Source organism: Hemitrygon akajei, chromosome 29, assembly GCF_048418815.1.
Source record: "Hemitrygon akajei chromosome 29, sHemAka1.3, whole genome shotgun sequence".
Classification (NCBI taxonomy): domain Eukaryota; kingdom Metazoa; phylum Chordata; class Chondrichthyes; order Myliobatiformes; family Dasyatidae; genus Hemitrygon; species Hemitrygon akajei.
Genome location: NC_133152.1, coordinates 30,894,602 through 30,914,553, shown reverse-complemented (window position 1 = coordinate 30,914,553; position 19,952 = coordinate 30,894,602). Strand labels below are relative to the sequence as shown.

General features: G+C 42.4%; 1 protein-coding gene across 4 annotated transcripts in view; it reads left to right on the top strand.

The window, feature by feature from the left end:
- The window catches only part of LOC140718402 (probable glutamate receptor), a 39,718-nt gene that overhangs the window by 18,165 nt on the left and 1,601 nt on the right, over window positions 1–19,952 (top strand). For all 4 annotated transcript variants that reach the window (XM_073032099.1, XM_073032102.1, XM_073032100.1 and 1 more), the window contains 6 exons: window positions 2,933–3,115; window positions 5,140–5,366; window positions 9,162–9,259; window positions 14,332–14,549; window positions 17,243–17,468; window positions 17,925–18,172. In XM_073032099.1, coding sequence (XP_072888200.1) covers window positions 2,933–3,115; window positions 5,140–5,366; window positions 9,162–9,259; window positions 14,332–14,549; window positions 17,243–17,468; window positions 17,925–18,172 — 1,200 coding nt within the window. The remainder of the gene's footprint in view (window positions 1–2,932; window positions 3,116–5,139; window positions 5,367–9,161; window positions 9,260–14,331; window positions 14,550–17,242; window positions 17,469–17,924; window positions 18,173–19,952) is intronic.

Here is a 19,952-nt window from a genome sequence, read left to right as displayed (position 1 = left end):
ATATCAACTCCTGCCTGAGAAGCAACTTAGATCGGCTCCAATTTGCCTACTGACACAGCAGATCAACAGTATCCATATCATTGGCTCTTCTCTCAACTCTGGGACATCTGATGTATACATCAGAGAACTCCTGATCGATTAAAGCTTGGCATTCAATACCTTCATCCCCTCACAACCAATCAATTAGCTTCAAGACTTTGGCCTCAATACCTCCTAATGCAATTGGATCCTCGAGTTCCTCATTTGTGCACCCCAGTCAGTTCAGATTTGCAACATCTCCTTCACAATCTCCATCAGCAGGGGTGCATCACAAGGCTGTGTGTTTAGCACCTGCTCTACTTGCTTTACACGTGGCTAAGCTCAACTCCAACGCCGCATTTAAGTTTGTTGATTCCACCGCTGTCACTGGCTAATCAAAGACGGTGACGAATCAGCATATACGAGCATAACTGAAAATCTGGCTGATTGGTGTCACAACAACCACCTGTCACTTAACGTCGGGAATACCAAGGAGACTTCAGGAGGAGGAAATCGGAGGTCCGTAAGGCATTGTTCATTGGGGATTCAGAGATGGAGAGGGTCAGCAACTTTGAATTCCTTGGTGCTATCATTTCAAAGGACCTGTCCTGGGCCCAGCACATAAGTGCCATTGCAAAGAAAGCACAGAAGCACTTCTACTTTCTGAGAAGTTTGTGAAGATTTGGCATGGCATCTATAACTTTAACTAACTTCTATATACAGTATGTGTGGTGGAAAGTGTATTGACTCATTGCATCACAGCCTGGTTTGGAAACACCAATGCCCTTGAACATAAAATCCAACAAAAAAGCAGTGAATACAGTCCAGTCCAATGCAGATAAAGCTTTCCCTTCCATTGAGCACATCTACAAGGAGCACTGTCATGGAAGAGCAGCGTGTGGGTCAAAGAACCTGTTCTTGTTCTGTACTGTTCTCTGTTCTGTGATTAATTTCTGAGGTGCTTTTAATGTCTTAGAGGGATGAAGTTAAGAGTTACAAATGCTGTACACAACTGGGTGGCAAGCCAAACATTTACACCCATAGGCTAAAGCACGGGATCAAACAATGAGATGCTGCTTACAAATGTAAGAAACAGGCCTGTATATTCATTTACAACCTTAGGATGCATTTTCACACACAACGGATTATTTTTTAAGTGCAATCACTAATTGTAAGAAGCAATACGAGCTCACACAAACAAACATGCGATAAAACCATCAAACATTGGAGCAGAATTAGACCATCTGGCCCAGTGAGTCAGCTCAGTGAACGACCAGATACTCTATATTTTTGTGATTTTGCTCAAGGCACTGGGGGGAATTCCTCAGCACCTTTCTGCAATGGCTGGATCTTCAATGTAGACAACTGACGGTCCAACCAGCATAACATTTCATCCCCTGACAATGCAACATTCTCTCAACGCTGTTTGAAAGTGTCACCCTGCTCACACCTGCCGAGTGGGGACCTGAACACTCCAGCTCATTCAGAAGCTACTGAGTCACAACCAGGAGCTCTATAAACAGCATCAGGACTGATTGTGTTTGAACTGGCTGACAGCAAGCAATCTTAAATCAAAAGATCAAAAGACGCTGTTGACATGACACTCAGATTGGTCTCTTAGCCACAGTTCAAGAATCGTCCACAGAATCCTAATGGTTGACTGATCTAATTAGTATGATTCCCTCACTCTTTCTAAATAAGCCTGAAACTTACTGGGTTTCCTCCGGGTGATCCTGTCTCTTCTCACATTCCAAAAAGATGCACTACAAGTTAGAGTTAGTAAGTTGTGGGCATGCTATGTTAGCATCAGAAGAATGGTGACCCTTGTGTGCTGTCCCAGCACATATTCGGGCTGTGTTGGGCGTTGACATAAATAATGTACTTTACTGTGTATGTGTGACAAATAAAGCTAATCTAATCTAATCCCACCACCTTCTCACTTCACAAGCAACATGCACAACGTGCCAGAGGAACTCAGCAGGCCAGGCAGCAGCTATGGAAAAGAGTAAACAGTCAATGTTTCGGGTCAAGACTCTTCATCAGACTGTAAGTCCTGACAACAACTATTTACTCTTTTCCATAGAGTTCCTCCAGCACTTTGTGAGTGTTGCTTAGATTTCCAGCACCTGCAGATTTTCTCCTGGTTGCTTTTTCATTTTACATCTAGTTTTCCGTTAAAAACATGAAGTCACCTGTCACCACCATGCTTCATGGAAGGCTTGTGAAGATAGAGGGTAAAATGAATGCAGCAAAATACAGGGAAATCCTGGAGGAAAACCTGATGCAGTCTACAAGAGAACTGCAACTTGGGAGAAGGTTTGTTTTCCAGCAAGGCAATGACCCCAGGCATAAAGTCAAAGCTACACAGGAATGGCTTAAAAATAACACAGTTGATATCCTGGAGTTGCCAAGTCAAAGTCCAGATCTCAATCCAATTGAAAATTTGTGGCTGGACCTGAAAGTGCTGTTCACTCACGATCCCCATGCAATCTAACAGAGCTTGAGCAGTTTTGTGAAGGAGAATGGGGAAAAATTGCAGTGTCCAGATGTGCAAAGTTGATGGAGACCTATCTACACAGACTCGAGGTTGTAATTGCTGCCAAAGGTGCAGACTGACCTGAAAGGGTGTATAATCATGCAATCAATTATTTAATAATTGTTATGAATTTAGACCAATTTGTATAAATTTGTTTTCACTTTGACACAAAAGAGTCTTTTCTGTTGATCACTGTCAAAAAAAAAGCAAATTCAATCTAATGTAATGCTGTAAAACAATAAAATATGAAATCTTCAAGGGGGTAGGCGTGAATAATTTTTTGTAGACACTGTAAATGGTCTGTATTTGTGCTCGCTGTTGATGGGATGGGTTCAGTCAATAATCTAATGAAATTTTCTTGATATTTTCATTTAAAAGCAAGAACCATTTATAATGGCCAAAGTTACAGGAGGATTTGAAGGTTTCTGCATTGATCTACTTAAATTATTCTCAGAAAGACTCAATTTTCGTTATGAAATCCAAGTTGTGAAGGATGGTCTTTACGGGACAAAACTGGAAAATGGGCAATGGACTGGAATGCTGGGGGAGCTGAAGAGAAAGGCAAGTAAATGTTACCTTTGTAAGTTTTATTCCATGCTGGAAGGCCAGTGATTATTAGTCTGTTCCTCGCTGTCCTGCCAAAATTATGGTGGTGAGTCTTGTTGAAATGCTCAGAGTCCGTGTTGTGCATCAGAATTCCAAACATTTATTTTAAATTTTCATACTTCATAGCAATTTGCAGACAATCCTAATGATTCACTGTGAGTTCACTATGTTGGTTTGGGACTACAGGTTAAGACTCCAGATCCAGATCAGACAACTATGATAGCAGGATTTTCTCCCTGAACTCAAATAGTAAGGATTTTGATAACAACCTTATAGTTAGTTGGTCATTTTTACAGATACCACATTTTTATTCACTGATTATTTTAAACTGTTATTTGCAAATTAACAGCTCCCCAACTGAGTTCCAGGAAAATGCTGTTACAGTTCAGAACAGATTAATGCCAGCATCAGGATTACTATCCCATGAAGAAAAGGTGCTCCTCTTTTAGCATTCTGCATTTTTTAATGTGCGTACTAGTTGGCCAGTGTCTGCAGCAAGGAGTCACAATTTTTGATAGGGCATCAGCAGTGGTCTGGTGCCATCAGGAGATCCCATACCACTAGGTTCAGGAAAAGTTATTACCCTACAAACATCAGGCTCCTGAACCAGCATGAAAAACTTGACTTACTTCAGCACAGAACCAACTCCACAACCTACAGACTCACTTCCAAGGACTCTACAACCCAGTATTATTTATTTACTTTTTAAATTATTTGCACGATTTGTCGTCTTTTGGACATCGGTTATTTGTCTTTGTTATTTATAGTTTTTTATAAATTTTATTGCATTTCTTTATTTTCCTGTTAATACATGCAAGAAAATGAATCTCAAAATAGTATATTGTGACATGTATGTGCTTTACTTTTAACTTTGAATTTTTTGGCAATAGCTGAGGAATTCCCTTCAAATAAATGGCACCAATAGACAAGGCAATCCCACAGCCAATCATGGAAATATCACTCATTTCACTGAAATTATGGAGATTAAATATCATGCCATATACACAGACAACAGAAAAGACAGCAATATATGTAAAGCTGCAACATTTATTTCCATTGTTTCTGAAACAATCTGGATCATCAGGAACAAATAACAATCAGTGTACCCTAAAGCTACTGGTGCCCCATTCAACCTTCTTCATTACACAAACAAAAGAGTTTCAGTTGTATAAAGGTCTTTCCTATCTCTACACAATCTTTTAACTAAATTCCATTACCACAGCTTTATAGAGAAGCTAAGGATCAGGTCCAGCTGGTGGCGCAGTGATATCAGTGCTGGACTCCGGAGCGAAGGTTCCCAAGTTCGAATCCAGTCTGGGTTGCTCCTGGACACTCCATCCGTGCCGGGTTGAGTGTCGAGCTCGCAACTCAGCCTCACAAAAAAAAACACTGCGCTGTGACCACTCACAGAATCTTTCCTCCAAGACAACTTGAAAAAATAAGTGGTCGTCGAGGCTCTGGCAGAGAAAAAAAGGATCAGGTCTAATCAATAATTGGAGAAGGGAAACACACTACAAAATGCTGGAGAAACTCAGCAGGTCAGGCAGCATTTATGGAGAGGAATAAACAATGTTTTGGGTATGGACATCAGTCCTGCTGAAGGGTCTCGGCCCAAAGCATTGACTGTTTATTCCCCTGTATGGATGCTGTCCGACTTACTGAATTCCTCCAGCATTTTGTGCGCGTTGCTCTGGATTTCTAGCATCCATAAAACCACTTGTATTTATGCACTGGAGAAGAGGGATGTGTTGGTGAGTGGCATCCATTGTAAAACAGACTCCAGCAATTCACAGCAGAGATAACACACGAGTTTTGCTATTAATCTCTTAATAAGACAAACAGGAGCATATGCACACTCCACCCCATCACGCCAGACTGATAATTATAGAGTTTGTGTAAATGCGAATCTGCTGCTGTCAACAAGTAGAAGATTTAAAGCAATGAAGTCATTTCTCTTTCATCTGGCTGACTCTTGACAGGAGGCAGATCTGGCCATCGCTCCTCTCACCATCACCAGGCTGCGTGAGAGCGAGTTTGACTTCACTCGCCCATTCATGTCTGTGGGGATCAGCATCCTGGTCCGCAAGCACACCAATTCCCAAAGTGCCGGCTTTTTCCAATTCATGAGCCCATTCTCCCCGGAGACCTGGTTCAGCCTGCTCTTCGCTTACATACTGACCTGCTTCTGCATGTTCCTTGCAGCAAGGTAATCATTATTTTTATTTTGTTTTATTTAGAGAGATATCTCTATATAACAGGCCCTTCTGGCCCAACAAGCTGATGCTGCCCAATTACACCCATGTGACTAATTAACCTACCAACCTGTACATCTTCGGAATGTAGGAGGAAACTTTTGAAGGTCCATCAAACTAATCTGCTTTTCCAGCACTTAGTCCGTGCTTTGGAAATTGGGATGCTCATCTAGATATTTAAATGTTGCTAGAGCACCCACCACCACCAGCTCAGGCAGAACCTTCCAATTTCAACCACCCTTGGTGAAAAAAGATCCCTAATGAATCTCTTGTCTGTCACAAAAATCTATACCATACAGTTTTAGACGGCACTGCCACAGAGAGAGGTTTCTGACAATTTGGATACTGGATCAGTCTCCCATGCAGGACCTTGTCAAGGGTCTTACTGAGGTTCATGAAGACTGCACCACCCTCATCTGTGCCTCTCGAAGTTTTGTCCTCACTTAGCCTCCTTTGCTCCAGGGAAAGCAAATCCAGGTTATTGTCTCTCCTTGTAGGGAAGTGATCCATTCCCCAGGTAGAAACCTGGTGAATCTCTACTGCTCAGTGAAAGCCAATCAGAACCATACATAGTATTACACCTGCAGCCTAACCAATGTTTTATAAAGTTGGATCATAACATCCTAGCTCTTGTATTCTTTCCCCCATGAAGCCATGTATCCCTCTTGCTTACCTAACTAGTTTATCTACCTGTACTGTCACCTTCAGATAACCTTAACTTGTAAGCCAAGGTCCCCACATTCCTCAAAACCCCCAGGACCACTACTATTCACTGTGTATTCCAGCCTTCTTAGTCCTCCCAAAATACATCACCTCACATTTATTAGGATGAAATTCTATCTGTCATTATTCTGCCCATCTTATCATCTTGCCAATATTGTCCTGGAGCTTAAAGTCAACAATACCCCCAACTTTCATGTGAAGTGTGAATTTACTAACCGTGCCTATACCATTCACATCCAAATAGTTAATGTGCATGACAAAACAATTTTGGATTGGTTTCCCATATGGAACCTTGATAAAGATTGTACTATAGATCATGCAGACAGAATCAATTACACCGCCCTCATCATTGAATTGACTTTAATACTTCACATACATGAGTAGAACTCTTTACGTTATGTCTCCATCTAAATGTGCAACTTGTAGTAATTCGTAATAGTGTATACAACAGGACAGTCAATATAACATAGAAATACAATTGTATCAGCGTGAATTAGTCAGTCTGATGGCCTGGTGGAAGAAACTGTCCTGGAACCTGTTGGTCCTGGCTTTTATGCTGCAGTACCATTTCCCGGATGGTAGCAGCTGGAACAGTTTGTGGTTGGGGTGACTCGAGTTCCCAATGACCCTACAGGCCCTTTTTACACACCAGTCTCTGTAAATGTCCTGAATAGATAGATAGATAGATAATAGTGGGAAGTTCACATCTACGGATACAGTGGCCTATCCGTTCCACTCTCTGCAGAGACCTGCGATTGAGGGACGTATAGTTCCCATACCAGGCAGTGATGCAGCCAGTCAGGTGCTCTCAATTGTGCCCCTGTAGAAAGTCCTTAGGATTTGGGGACTCATGCCGAACTTCTTCAACTGTCTGAGGTGAAAGAGGAGCTGTTGTGCTTTTTCTCACCACACAGCTGGTATGTTCAGACCATGAGGTCCTCGGCGATGTGTATACCAAGGAACTTGAAGCTGTTCACCCTCTCAAACCCAGATCCATTGATGTCAACAGGGGTTAGCCTACTTCTTCTCCGTAGGTTGCCTCGTTATTATTTGAGATTAGGCCACTCAATGTAGTAACAACAGCAAACTTAATTAGCGGATTGGTGCTGTGGGTGGTGACACAGTCGTGGGCACACAGAGAGTGAAGGAGGGGGCTTAGGACATAGCCCTGTGTTGAGGGTCAGAGGTCAGGGAGCAGACTTTTTCCACCTGCCGGCAATCTGACAGTATACTCTTTAAAAGATTCAGTCAAACTGGTTAGACGGGTTGCTCCCAACAAAACCATACAAACTAGCTTTTATAAATCCCTGCCTCTCCAGGTTTGATTAATCCAATCCCTCGTTTTTCCCCCCCAATAACCACTGACATTACACTTAAAGGCCTATAATTATCTGACTTGTCTCTGTTAACCATCTTGAACAAAGTTGCCACATTTGCTACAGCCGTTTGGCGCATCATTTGATTTTAAAATCTCTGTCAAAGCCCCAGTAATCTTTTTCCCTGCCTTCCATACACTTCATATGTCCCAGGGAATTTATTCACCGTTAAGTCCACTGTGACATCTAGTAACACCTTCTTAGAACTTTGCCATCCCCTTCTCCAACTGAAACACCCTTCTATTTAGTAAATACAGATGGCAAAAAACGTAACCCATGTCATCTGGATTTCAGCATAGACTGCTCCTTTGGTCCCTAATGGGCTTTATACTCTTTCCTCAATTGCCCTCCTGCCTCTAATGTACTTGGAAAAAATGCTTTGAGATTCTTATTTTTGTCCACCACAGATATTTTGTAACTTTTTTTTTGCCCTTCTAGCTTCTCCCTACACACCTCATCTAGTTAGCATCATTCTTACCCCTTCTCAGTTACTTGGCTCCCTTTTCACAGTTGACACAAAGTCATGCCACGTCCAATGTTCCCTCTGAGGTGTGCACATGTGTATGTGCACACATCTTTTGATACTAGCACACAATGGAATTTAAACTGCACACAAGAAGGTCGTCCCCCTCTACCTCGTTGGCATGTTTAGTATATTTTACGATTATACACATTTCCTTTTTGGGTTTCTGTTGTGAATGGTGTTGACAATGTGGAGTTTGCGATATAGAACTGGCTTATTCATGACTGTTTTTATTGAAGAAATTATTCAGTGTGCAACATGTTGTCACTAGGCAAAAAAAAATTGCACAGCACAAGATTTTTTACACACACCGGTCATTACAGATTAGAGGGAAGATTGCCCATGTCTCATGTTGCATCACCAGTGATACCAAGATCTCCCCTAGGGGAAGGCCTGCTGGGATAAGTGGGGAGGTGTGAAACAACATCTGGTAAGGCAGAGGCTTGCATCACCTCAGAAAACAGTTCAAATCCGACCAAGCTTCGTACTAAAACACCAGCCGGAGTTTGGAATGCTTCATGCCGTTCCCAGTGACTCCATATTGCAAACCAATTCAATGCAAGGGGTTAACTGACAACTTTATACATGGAGACCATTATGATGGTATATTGCAAATGGAAAGGTCACAGACTGAGATGGTTGTGACGGTTTTGAAGATAGACAGAATTGAAGGACTATTAACAAACTAAAAACATTTCTGGCAATTATGAAGGAGCTTTAAGTAGCTCAACTCTGCCACTGGCTGGAAAACAGTTGCTACAACAACTGCTTCTTACTTCAGTCAATACAGCACAGATTAGATTTAAAGTAACGATTCCTTTGCAGTGCATGACCAGAAACCACTAGGATAGGTACAGCTTGTTATATTCAGAGAAAAACTCCTATATTGTCCGCACAAACACCTGTGGCAGCACAGTATGGGTCAAATATGGAATAAATTTCCCCTTTGTACCATCAACACCAAACAACCCTTGGCAGGAACAGCATGAGTCAGATAAAAATAGATAAATATTTCATGTTCAAATTTAATGGATACAAAAGGATGAAAAGTTCTGCTGTTATTGCAGAGAATTTATGTATGTTATTCATCTAAGTACAGAGGATGTGATGTGACTATCGCTTTACAGACTGAGCCCCAGCGAATGGAGTGAACCTGAGGTTGAGAGCAATCGCTTTTCTCTACTCGACAGCTTCTGGTTTGGAATCGGAGCTCTCACTTTACAAGGTACAGTAGTCACAGACCGCTGAGCGGACTTGTAGATATAACTGGTCACATAGGTCAAAAGACAAGGTGGATGCTGAGAGGATGTTCCCACTAAAGATGGACATAACGAATTCTTTTCTCTCTGAAGGTTGAGACTCCTTGGAATTCTCTATTCAGAGAGTTGTGGTGTCATTAAATGTGTTCAAGGTGGAGATTAACAGCGAGCTTATATTTCCAGAATATGGGGAGAGAGTGGGAAAGTGGTGTTTGGTTCAGAACTGGATTAGTATCAGTAAGATCTATCACCTTGGGTCAGCTCCTTTAGTCAACATTTAGCACTAAACTGCTCTCTAGTTCTACTCAACCCTACTAGGAGAAACATCCTCTTGACATTAACCTTGTCATCATCCTCAGAAACATCTATGTTTCAGTAAGATCACCCCTCATTCTCCTAATCAGAATCAGAATTGGGTTTATTATCGCCGGAATGTGACATGAAATTTGTTAACCTAGCGGCAGCAGTTCAATACAATACATAATATAGAAGAGAAAAAAAAAGTAAAATAAAAATAATAGTAATAAATAAGTTAATCAATTACAGTATACTTATATTGAATAGATTAAAAAATATGCAAAAAACAGAAATACTGTATATTAAAAACAGTGAGGTAGTGTCCAAGGGTTCAATGTCCATTTAGGAGTCTGATGGCAGAGGGGAAGAAGCTGTTCTTGAATCACTGAGTGTGTGCCTTCAGGCTTCTGTACCTCTTACCTGATGGTAACAGCGAGAAAAGGGCATGCCCTTGGTGCTGGAGGTCCTTAATAATGGACGCTGCCTTTCTGAGACACCGCTCCCTGAAGATACCCTGGATACTTAGTAGGTCAGTATGCAAGATGGAGCTGACTAGATTTTATAACCCTCTGCTGCTTCTTTCCTGTGCAGTAGCCTCGCACCCCCCCTCCCGCCATACCAGACAGTGATGCAGCCTGTCAGAATGCTCTCCGCGGTACATCTATAGATGTTTTTGAGTGTACTTGTTGACTTACCAAATCTCTTCAAACTCCTGATGAAGTACAGTTGCTGCCTTGCCTTCTTTATAACTACATAGGTCCTCAGAGATCTTGACACCCAGGAACTTGAAATTGTTCATTCTCTCCACTTCTGATCCCTCTTTTAGGATTGGTATGTGTTCCTTCATCTTACCCTTCCTGAAGTCCACAATCACTCTTTTGTCATACTGACATTGAATGCCAGGTTGTTGCTGCAGGCACCACTCCACTAGTTGGCATATCTCACTCCTGTACGGCCTCTCTTCACCACCTGAGATTCTACCAACAATGGTTGTATCATCAGCAAATTTATAGATGGTACTTGAGCTATGCCTAGCCACACAGTCATGTGTATATAGACAGCAGAGCAGTGGGCTAAGCATACACTCCTGAGGTGCGCCAATGTTGATCATCAGCGAGGAGGATATGTTATCACCAATCTGCACAGATTGTGGTCTTTCGGTTAGGAAGTCAAGGATCCAATTGCAGAGGGAGGTACAGAGGCCCAGGTTCTGCAACTTCTCAATCAGGATTGTGGGAATGATGGTGTTAAATGCTGAGCTATAGTCGATGAACAGCATCCTGACATAGGTGTTTGTGTTGTTCAGGTGGTCTAAAGCCGTGTGGAGAGCCATTGAGATTGCATCTGCCGTTGACCTATTGCGGCGATAGGCAAATTGCAATGGGTCCAGGTCCTTGCTGAGGCAGGAATTCAGTCTAGTCACGACTAGCCTCTCAAAGCATCTCATCACTGTAGATGTGAGTGCTACCAGGTGATAGTCATTAAGGCAGCTCACATTATTCTTCTAAACGTCAATGAGAATAACCCAAACTATTCATATCATTCTTTTCATCCCAGGAGTCAATCTTGTGAACCTTCTCTATAATCCATAGCCCTTGCGATAAAGGCCAATATTCCATTAACTATCATAATGACTTCCTGTGGCCTGCATGTCAACTCTTTCTATTTCATGTACTAGGATTTCCTAACAGACTTGTATTGCAATATGTTGTTGAATCATTCCATTTCATTTTTCATTTTTCTCTTTCCAAAATGAATAGCCTTACATATTCCACATTATAGTCCAATTGCCAACATCATGGCCACTCACTTGATCTTTCCCTTTGCAGGCTTTGTCCTCTTGCTAGCCTACTTAACTTTTCTACCAAAAGGTTTACATAGCTCAGTAATAAAGGAACTTGAGGAGGCTGCTTGTACCCACAAGGACATTCCGTCATTCCACAAAATGGTAATTGACTTATGAATTGACTTCATGTACTCACCCTTTTCCATATCCCTCAGGATCTTTGGTTAATAAAATCTCATTAATATCATCCTTAAATTTAAATGTTCATTATCACCCCAGCATTTCCTTAGCCTCTCCTGTGCAGCCTAACCAAACTGAAAATCTCATGGACAGTATGCCGAATAGTGTTTAATGCAGTTCTGGTTTAATACAGTGTGGTACTGTAGTGCGTAGTGCTTGTCACTCTCACTTTCAGCTTCCACCTCTGGCTAATAGTCTTGCAAAAAGGAGAGCTGAATGTGTAAGTCTCTCCCTGCCAGTACATAGCCTCTCCAACAGCAAACCTCAGGTAGTGCCTCCTCGCTGGTGGCACACTGAAATTGAACTCCTTTCGGACTCAGGCTGAACTACAGAAGATGGGGAGGAGGTCTGGAGCTTGTGCGCTTAGCACGCAGGCCCCCTGGTGTGTGGACACCCACTGGTGCTCATGAGTCAGATCCCAGCTTTGGGTAAATAGCCCCACTGCCTTGTGGGCAGCCTCAGGAGTGATGAAGACTATGGGAGTAAACTCAGACAGCAAATCAGGAGTGGAGCGCCTAAGGCCACTGAACATCATTGAACATCCTTCCAGCAGCTCCTGCAGCCAAGCTGGTGCCAAACGTATTGCTTCATAAGCTTTCCTTTGGATTGTACTGGTGAGGCCGAGAGGGGGATTTTGGCAACTGGGCATCTCAGGATCTCCACACCTTCCACCCAGGCTTGTGATGATGATCATCACCCATTGTCCTTTAAGACAGACGGATGCCAACCAACCCAACAGTTCTTGCATAATTTTCCTACTCTTTTCTTGATATATCTTATCCAAATAAGAGAAATTCTACATGTATTCCTTTTTAACCATCTTACCTATTGCATGAGGGCTACATTCTACCGACACTGACTGGTTCTCAAACCCTGAAGAAGAGTTCACAGAAAAAGAACCACATTTGGGCAAGACACCAGTACGTAACTGCTAGTTAAGAAGCTGAGTAACAGCAGGAGGTGGCTTCAGAACAGGAAGAGATTAACTGGAGTACCACACAACATTCCAGCCACCAGATTGCATAACAGAACAGAGAAAAAGTAGAAAATTTGTAATTTTCGTATTGAGTGGCTACCCATTTCAATTCTACTTCCCATTCTGATACACGTATTCATGGCCTCCTCTGCTGTAATGCATGAGGCCAAACTCAGGTTGGAGGAACAACACCTAATAATCTGAATGGGTCTCCTCCAACTGAAGAGTAACTTCTTCCCCACCCCTCACTTTTTCCATTCCCTATTCTGGTTTCCATCTCATCCATTCTCTTCTCACCTGCCCATCACTTTCCTCTGGTTCCCCTCCTTCTTCCATTTCTTCCATGGTCCACTGTCCTCTCCAATCAAATTCCATAGACCATTAGACATAGGAGTAGAATTAGGCCATTTGGCCCTCGAGTACGCTCTCCCATTAAATCATGGCTAATCCTTTTTCTCCTCCTTAGCCCCACTCCCCTGCCTTCTTCCTTCTTTATTCCTTTATCTCCTCTACTTATGCCCTCCCAGTTTCTAACTTCACCACTCCCCTCTCCCACCCACCCACCTTCCCACTCACCTATCAATTCACAGACAAGAGAAAATCTGCAGATGCTGGAATTATGAGCAAAACACACAAAATGTTGGATGAACTCAGCAGACCAGGCAGCATCTATGGGAAAAAAAGTACAGTCGACGTTTCAGGCCTTGTATTCTGTTTGGGTAGCCTCTAACCTGATGGCATGAATGTCGATTTCTCAAACTTCGAGTAATGCCCCCACCCTCACTATTTCCCATCTCCTTGCCCCCTCATTGCCTCCCTCTGGTGCTCCTTTCCACCCCCCCCCCCAAACATTTTTCTTTCTTCCATGGCCCTCCATCTCTTTCGCCAATCAACTTCCTAGCTCTCTGCTTCATCCCTCCCCCTCCAAGTTTCAGCTATTGCCTGGCATTTCTCTCTCCCCTCCCCACCTTTCAAATCTACTCCTCAGCTTTTTTACCTCCAGTCCTGCTAACATGGCTAAGTTGGTTGACTGTACTCTTTTCCATAGATGCTGCCTAGCCTGCTGAGTTCTTCCAGCATTTTGTGTGTGTTGCTCAGCTATCACCTATCAGCTGGTACTCCTTCCCCTCCCCCACCTTCTGCCCCCACCTTTGCAGTCCTGAAGAATGGTCTTAGCCCAAAACATTGACTGTTTATTCCCCTACATAGAAACTTCCTGACTTGCTGAGTTCTTTCAGCATCCCGTGTGCACTGCCCAAGATTTGTAGAATCTCAAGTTACAGAATAGGTTATCAGTCAGATGGGAGCAGGTCAGGGAAGATGGGAATATGGAGTGCTTTGCTCCAGGATAGAGAGGGATGAGTGCTTGAGGACATAAGCAAAGCAATATTTAAAGTTATTAAGCAAAAAGTTACAGAGGAGATTCAATTTATGAGGAGTAAACTGGGGGTCATAAATAAATATCAATAATAAATGCAAAGTGGGTTCAGGAGAAAGTTGTTTAGGGAAAAATAATAAAGTGAGTTCAGGAGAAAGTTGCTTAGGCAAAAAATAATTAGAAGCTAGAATCTATTATGACAAAGAATAGCTAAGCAGCTCAAGGAATAACAGAATAGGTAGAATGGAAGAAAATCGGCTGGTCAAGATGAAGTTTAGTGGGTAGAGGCTAGTGTGGAACATAAACATGGATAAGTTGGTCTGAATTGTCTTTCTGTTTGCTGTATATTATTTTCTAACAGGTGTAGGACCACATCCTAGAGCCTTGTCTACACGGATCATCGGGACAGTCTGGTGGCTATTTGTCATGGTTTTCCTGGTAACTTATGCCACAAATTTTGGAGCTTCTTTAAACTCAGAGAACCAGAAACCATTAATTAAATCCTTCAATGACCTTGCAAAACAAACTGAAATTGAATATGGGACAGTGCGTGGTGGATCAACGTTCCAGTTCTTCAAGGTACGCACTTTTATACAGCACTATTATTTCCCCCGATCTACATCATGCTAGATTCAGTGGAAAGGCAGAGAGGGTAGACAACACCAAGTTAGTGGTCCCAAAACTAAAATTATGATAAGTCATCAAATGGGGAGATCTGGCTATCAGCGCATCTGGTACAATCTTTCACATTGCAGAGGAGGCATGACTTCTGAACAAACAGATGGCAGCGCTGCTGTAAAGATTTTGAAAAATCTTTCCAGTGGTGGGTAGCTGCAATTGAAATGATTTAGAAAGAGGGAATGCCATCACCAACTACTAAGCTTTGAAGTTGGAACATAATGGTTGTATTTCTGGATTAGGAGATCCAGAACTAAGAACTAAGAATGCCAGCTCAAATTTCAGAATAGTAAACACAAAGTACACTGCAGATGCTGTGGTCAAAGCAACACGTACAAACAAGCTGGAGGAATTCAGCAGGACGGGCAGCATCCGTGGAAATGAGCAGTCAATGTTTCAGTCCGAGACCCTTGGTCCATCTCGGACACTTCTCTCCCCTTTCTTGATCTCTCGGTCTCCATCTCTGGAGAGAGACTGTCCACTGACAGCTTCTATAAACCCACTGACTCTCATAACTACCTTGACTATACCTCTTCCCACCCTGCCATATGCAAAAATGCTATTCCCTATTCCCAGTTCCTCCGTCTCTGCCGCATCTGCTCCCAGGATGAGGCTTTCCGTTCAAGGACATCTCAAATGTCTTCTTTCTTTAAGGATCGTGATTTCCATTCTGCTGTCATCAATGATGCCCTCACCCGCATCTCCTCCATTTCCCACACTTCGGCCCTTACCCCATCCTCCCGTCACCACAACAGGGACCAAGTTCCCCTTGTCCTCACCTACCACTTCACCAGCCTCCGGATCCAGCATATTATCCTCTGCAACTTCCGCCACCTTCAACAGGACCCCACCACTAAGCACATCTTTCCCTCTCTACCCCTCTCCACTTTTCGCAGGGATTGTTCCCTCCACGACTGCCTGGTCCACACATCCCTCCCTATGGATCTCCCACCTGGTACTTATCCCTGCAGGCGTAAGTATTACACCTGTCCCTACACCTCCTCTCTTACCACCATTCAGGGCCCCAAACAGTCCTTCCAGGTGAGGCAACACTTCACTTGTGAGTCTGTTGGGGTCATCTATTACATCCGGTGCTCCCGGTGTGGCCTCCTCTACATTGGTGAGACCTGACGCAGATTGGGGGACTGCTTCGTCAAGCACCTCCCCTCCATCCGCTACAACAGACAGGATCTCCCAGTTGCCACCCACTTTAACTCTGCTTCACATTCCCATTTGGATATGTCCATACATGGCCTCCTCTACTGCCATGATGAAGCCAAACTCAGGTTGGAGGAGCAACACCTCATATACTGTCTGGGTAGTCTCCAGCCCCTTGGCATGAACATTGAATTCTCCAACTTCTGGTAATTCCCTCCCCCTCCCTTCCCCCATCCCAGTTTTACTCTGCCTCCTCTTCCAGGTGCTTATCACCTCTCTCATGATTCTGCCTCCTTCACCTTTCCTGCCTATCCCCTCCCTGCTTCCCCTCCCCCACCCCTTGATCTTTCCTCTGATTGGTTTTTAACCTGACGCCCACCAGCCTTCTCCTTCCCACCCTCCCCCCACCTTCTTTATAGGGCCCCTGCACCCTCCCTCTTCAGTCCTGACAAAGGGTCTCGGCCCGAAACATTGACTGCTTGTTTCCATGGATGCTGCCCGACCTGCTGAGTTCCTCCAGCTTGTTTGTACGTGTTGCTCCAAATTTCAGCATGAGAATTTCAATTTATTTATTAGTGTGAAGTAGCAATCATTTATTGGATGGTTATCAAAAAGAAATTGATTCATAAATGCACTTAGGAGAAGGACACATGCAGTTCTTCTACGTGGCTCTATTCTCACAGTCTTTCCTGCCCTTGTAACCTGCTCAATGAGCCAATAAGAGATTTACTGACAACCATTTACCATCTTCTGCAATTGAGCTTTGCAAGTGACACCCATATTTTAAAAGTAAATAAAACAATAAAATCCTTCAATCCCGGTATTTTAAGAACTGGAGGTGCTCTGTTAATTAAACAATGAAAAGCAGCTGTGAACCATTCAAGAGGAATATAGAAGGCAAAAGGAATTAAGGCAGTTTAACAGCCAGTGAATAAAATGAAACGTGTGTCACGGGAGTCTAATAATCCAGAAGTTGCATTTATAATAGCAGTGAACAAGTAAACAGGAATGTCATTCAAATTTTATATCACTCTACAGAAGCAGAATATCAATTTTAAAAATAGATTTAAAATAAAATACTCACGTCAGGGAGCATCATTGTGATAGTAAAAAGAGGTAACAGCACAGGTCTATAATCCTTAAACAGAACTGGAAGGAATTAAAGGTTGAAAAATTGCTAAGTAGAAAACATGAGTGAACATATTAAAATTTACTGAAGATATGTACATCTGTAATGATGGGCAAGGAGAAGTTATAAAGTTAAAAGAATAATAGTAGAGCAAAAGGACCTACTAACAGGATGTAAAAAGTCATAAAAGATGGCTGTAGAAGTCCAGTAGTTGAGTGTTTAGCATTTATACCATTTCTAATTATCTTTCTGTGAATGAATGCAACATTTCTTAACAAAAATATTCTCTCCTTTCATTTTCCAACAGCAATCAAAAATTCAAGTCTATCATAATATCTATACAACAATGAACAGTAAAATTGATTCTGTCCTTGTGGATACGATGAAGGAGGGAACGGAACGTGCACTCACCTCAAATTATGCACTAATTGGTGAATCAGCAACAATAGACCTGGATGTTGCAAAAGACTGCAACTTGATGAGGGTCCCAGACATTGCCGCTATGAGAGGATATGGAATAGCCACTCGCCCTGGTGAGTTGCACTCTTTCTGCAAAATCAAGCGGATTATTTAATCCAATCCCACTTCTGAACTTCTGACTCAAGTCCTGGCTGTAATGCCCTTAGGAACATCTCAAGGTCATGAACTGTTTTGTATAAATGTTTCTTCTTGCTCACCATTCCATATTTCATCTCCACTCTAGTAACAAATTTTGCTTCAGTAATATATAAATTTTCATGCAAGAAAGAAGATACTTGAGGAACCCAGCAGGTCAGGCATATCTGTGGAGGGAAATGGACAGCCAACTCACTACAACATCTCCAAGGTCTATCCACCTCCTCTCTTTAAGGTCTAGATGTTCCAAAATGTTGACTGACATTTCCTCTCACAGATGTTGCCTGAGCTACTATGTTCCTCTAACATTTTGTTTTTTGCTCCAGATTCCAGCATCCCTGTCTATAATTTCTTTGTTCTGTTTCTGGCCCAAGGTGATCCACTTAGAAACAACTTAAGTCTTGTCATTTTGGAATTGGAGGAGTCCGGGTATCTGCATCAACTGAAGGCCAAGTGGTGGAGATCTTCCTGCAATGAAGAAGGAAACTCAGATCAGTGGAGTCCAGTTAAAATAAACCAGATCGGAGGCGCTTTACTCCTTCTAGCAACTGGATTATCTTTGGGCTTGGTCATTGCTTGCATTGAATTGGCTATCAAATCAAGAAAAAAGGCTGATCAAGATGTACGTATTTTAATAATTTCTTCCTCCCCTTAAACGAAAAAAAGGTTTCCTTTTTCCTGATTTCACATCATGCAACAATAGAGGAAAAGCCCAACATTCTGCTTCGTGATTTCTTAGACCCTTAATCTGCTGTAAGGAGATGCTGAAATAATCAATTTTCCCGCAGGAAAATAGGAGAGAAAAAAACAACCACATTTTCCTTCTTTCCAACATACAAATATCTTTTCTCATTCTCTCACAGCTTATTGTATGCATTCCCCTGGAATGCACACACATCCCCACACACCCCTTCACAAGTCCAGGTACATTCTTCCCATCATCCTTATTTCACACCAAGGTACAAGCACAACCTAATGATCAACGTATAATCAAGAAGAAATCACTGGAAGAAACAAATCAAATCCAGCTGTATTTGTGCACTTTTGTGTAACTCGGGTGCCCAATCTCATCCATCACTTTATTTGGTTTTCCTCACATTTTCTTCAGGTCCAGAGTGTTCTCTCTCCTGTGTATGGAGCACAGAATCATACACAAGAAAGAGTGGACCAATTCATGACACGAGCTATCACCCATGGGGACATGTGCTCTACCTTTGAACCCAAGAGCCTTGTTTGTCCTTTCCACCTTCACCTCATTGTGCACTCAGTGGTCACTTTATTAGGTACACCTCGTTAGTGCCAATGTCTAATCAGCCAATCATGTGGCAGCAATTCAATGTATTAAAGCTGCAGCTGCAGACATGGTCAAGAAGTTTAGTTGTTGTTCAGACTAAACATCAGAATGGGGACAGTAGCTCAAATAACCAAACATTAAAACAGTGGTGTCCAGAAGAGCATCTCTGAATGCACAACACATCAAACCTTGAACTGTCTGGGCTACAGTATCAGAAGACCACAACCATACACTCTGAGGCCACTTTATTAGGTACAGGAGGTAACTAATAAATTAGCCACTGAGTGTATGATGTGATTTTTTTCCCCACAGAGTGGAATTGTGGATGGATTCATCTCCCCTGCTGTTTTCTAAAGATCCATTCCCATTTAATTTACCCTCCAGATTTCATGAGAGTTGCGAATGCAATAATATTGCTGGGGTAGATTGTGTATCTTTATTCTTGGACTTGGTGGCAGGAATAGGATCAAACATGATTTTCCTTCCATCATCCAACAGAAATAGCTTGAGTTCATACATGAAGTGCAAGCAAGTTAGATAGGTAGCATAAATTGCTGGCATCCCCACAGAAGGAACTTCAATGTTTTCATTAGTGGAAGAGAAAGCATAAAGAAAAATTTTATGGTTGGATACATTACTAAATTGAATGATGTCTCCACAAAGACTTAAAACAGAATTAAGCATTTACCTCTGTGACACGTTACCTGTAGAAGTAAGTTTGCGAATGTACTGATCACAAATGAGTAACGTGTGAATTTTGGAGAAATTGGCTTACCGAAGGCTTTTCTAATGTAGGGGAACCAGAAGGTGATAGGTTATCTTCCATTTAATTTCCAGTGTTGGTAGTGGGAGCCCAGGTTATTGGGCTGCTATCCCACATTGAAGATACATACTAGCACCACAATGAAGAACATCACTTTCCATCTTCAAAACATCACCCAACCTTCGCTTTCTGTGCTATTGTGCCATCTAATGCTTGACAGGCTCCAACTATCTCTAACCTTAGTAGTCATACAAAGCTATACTGCCCATGTCCTATTTTGCATCAACCACTGCTAACCTACTTCAGCTTCTGGGCAAACAATATCTTGATTCTTAAAATTATCAT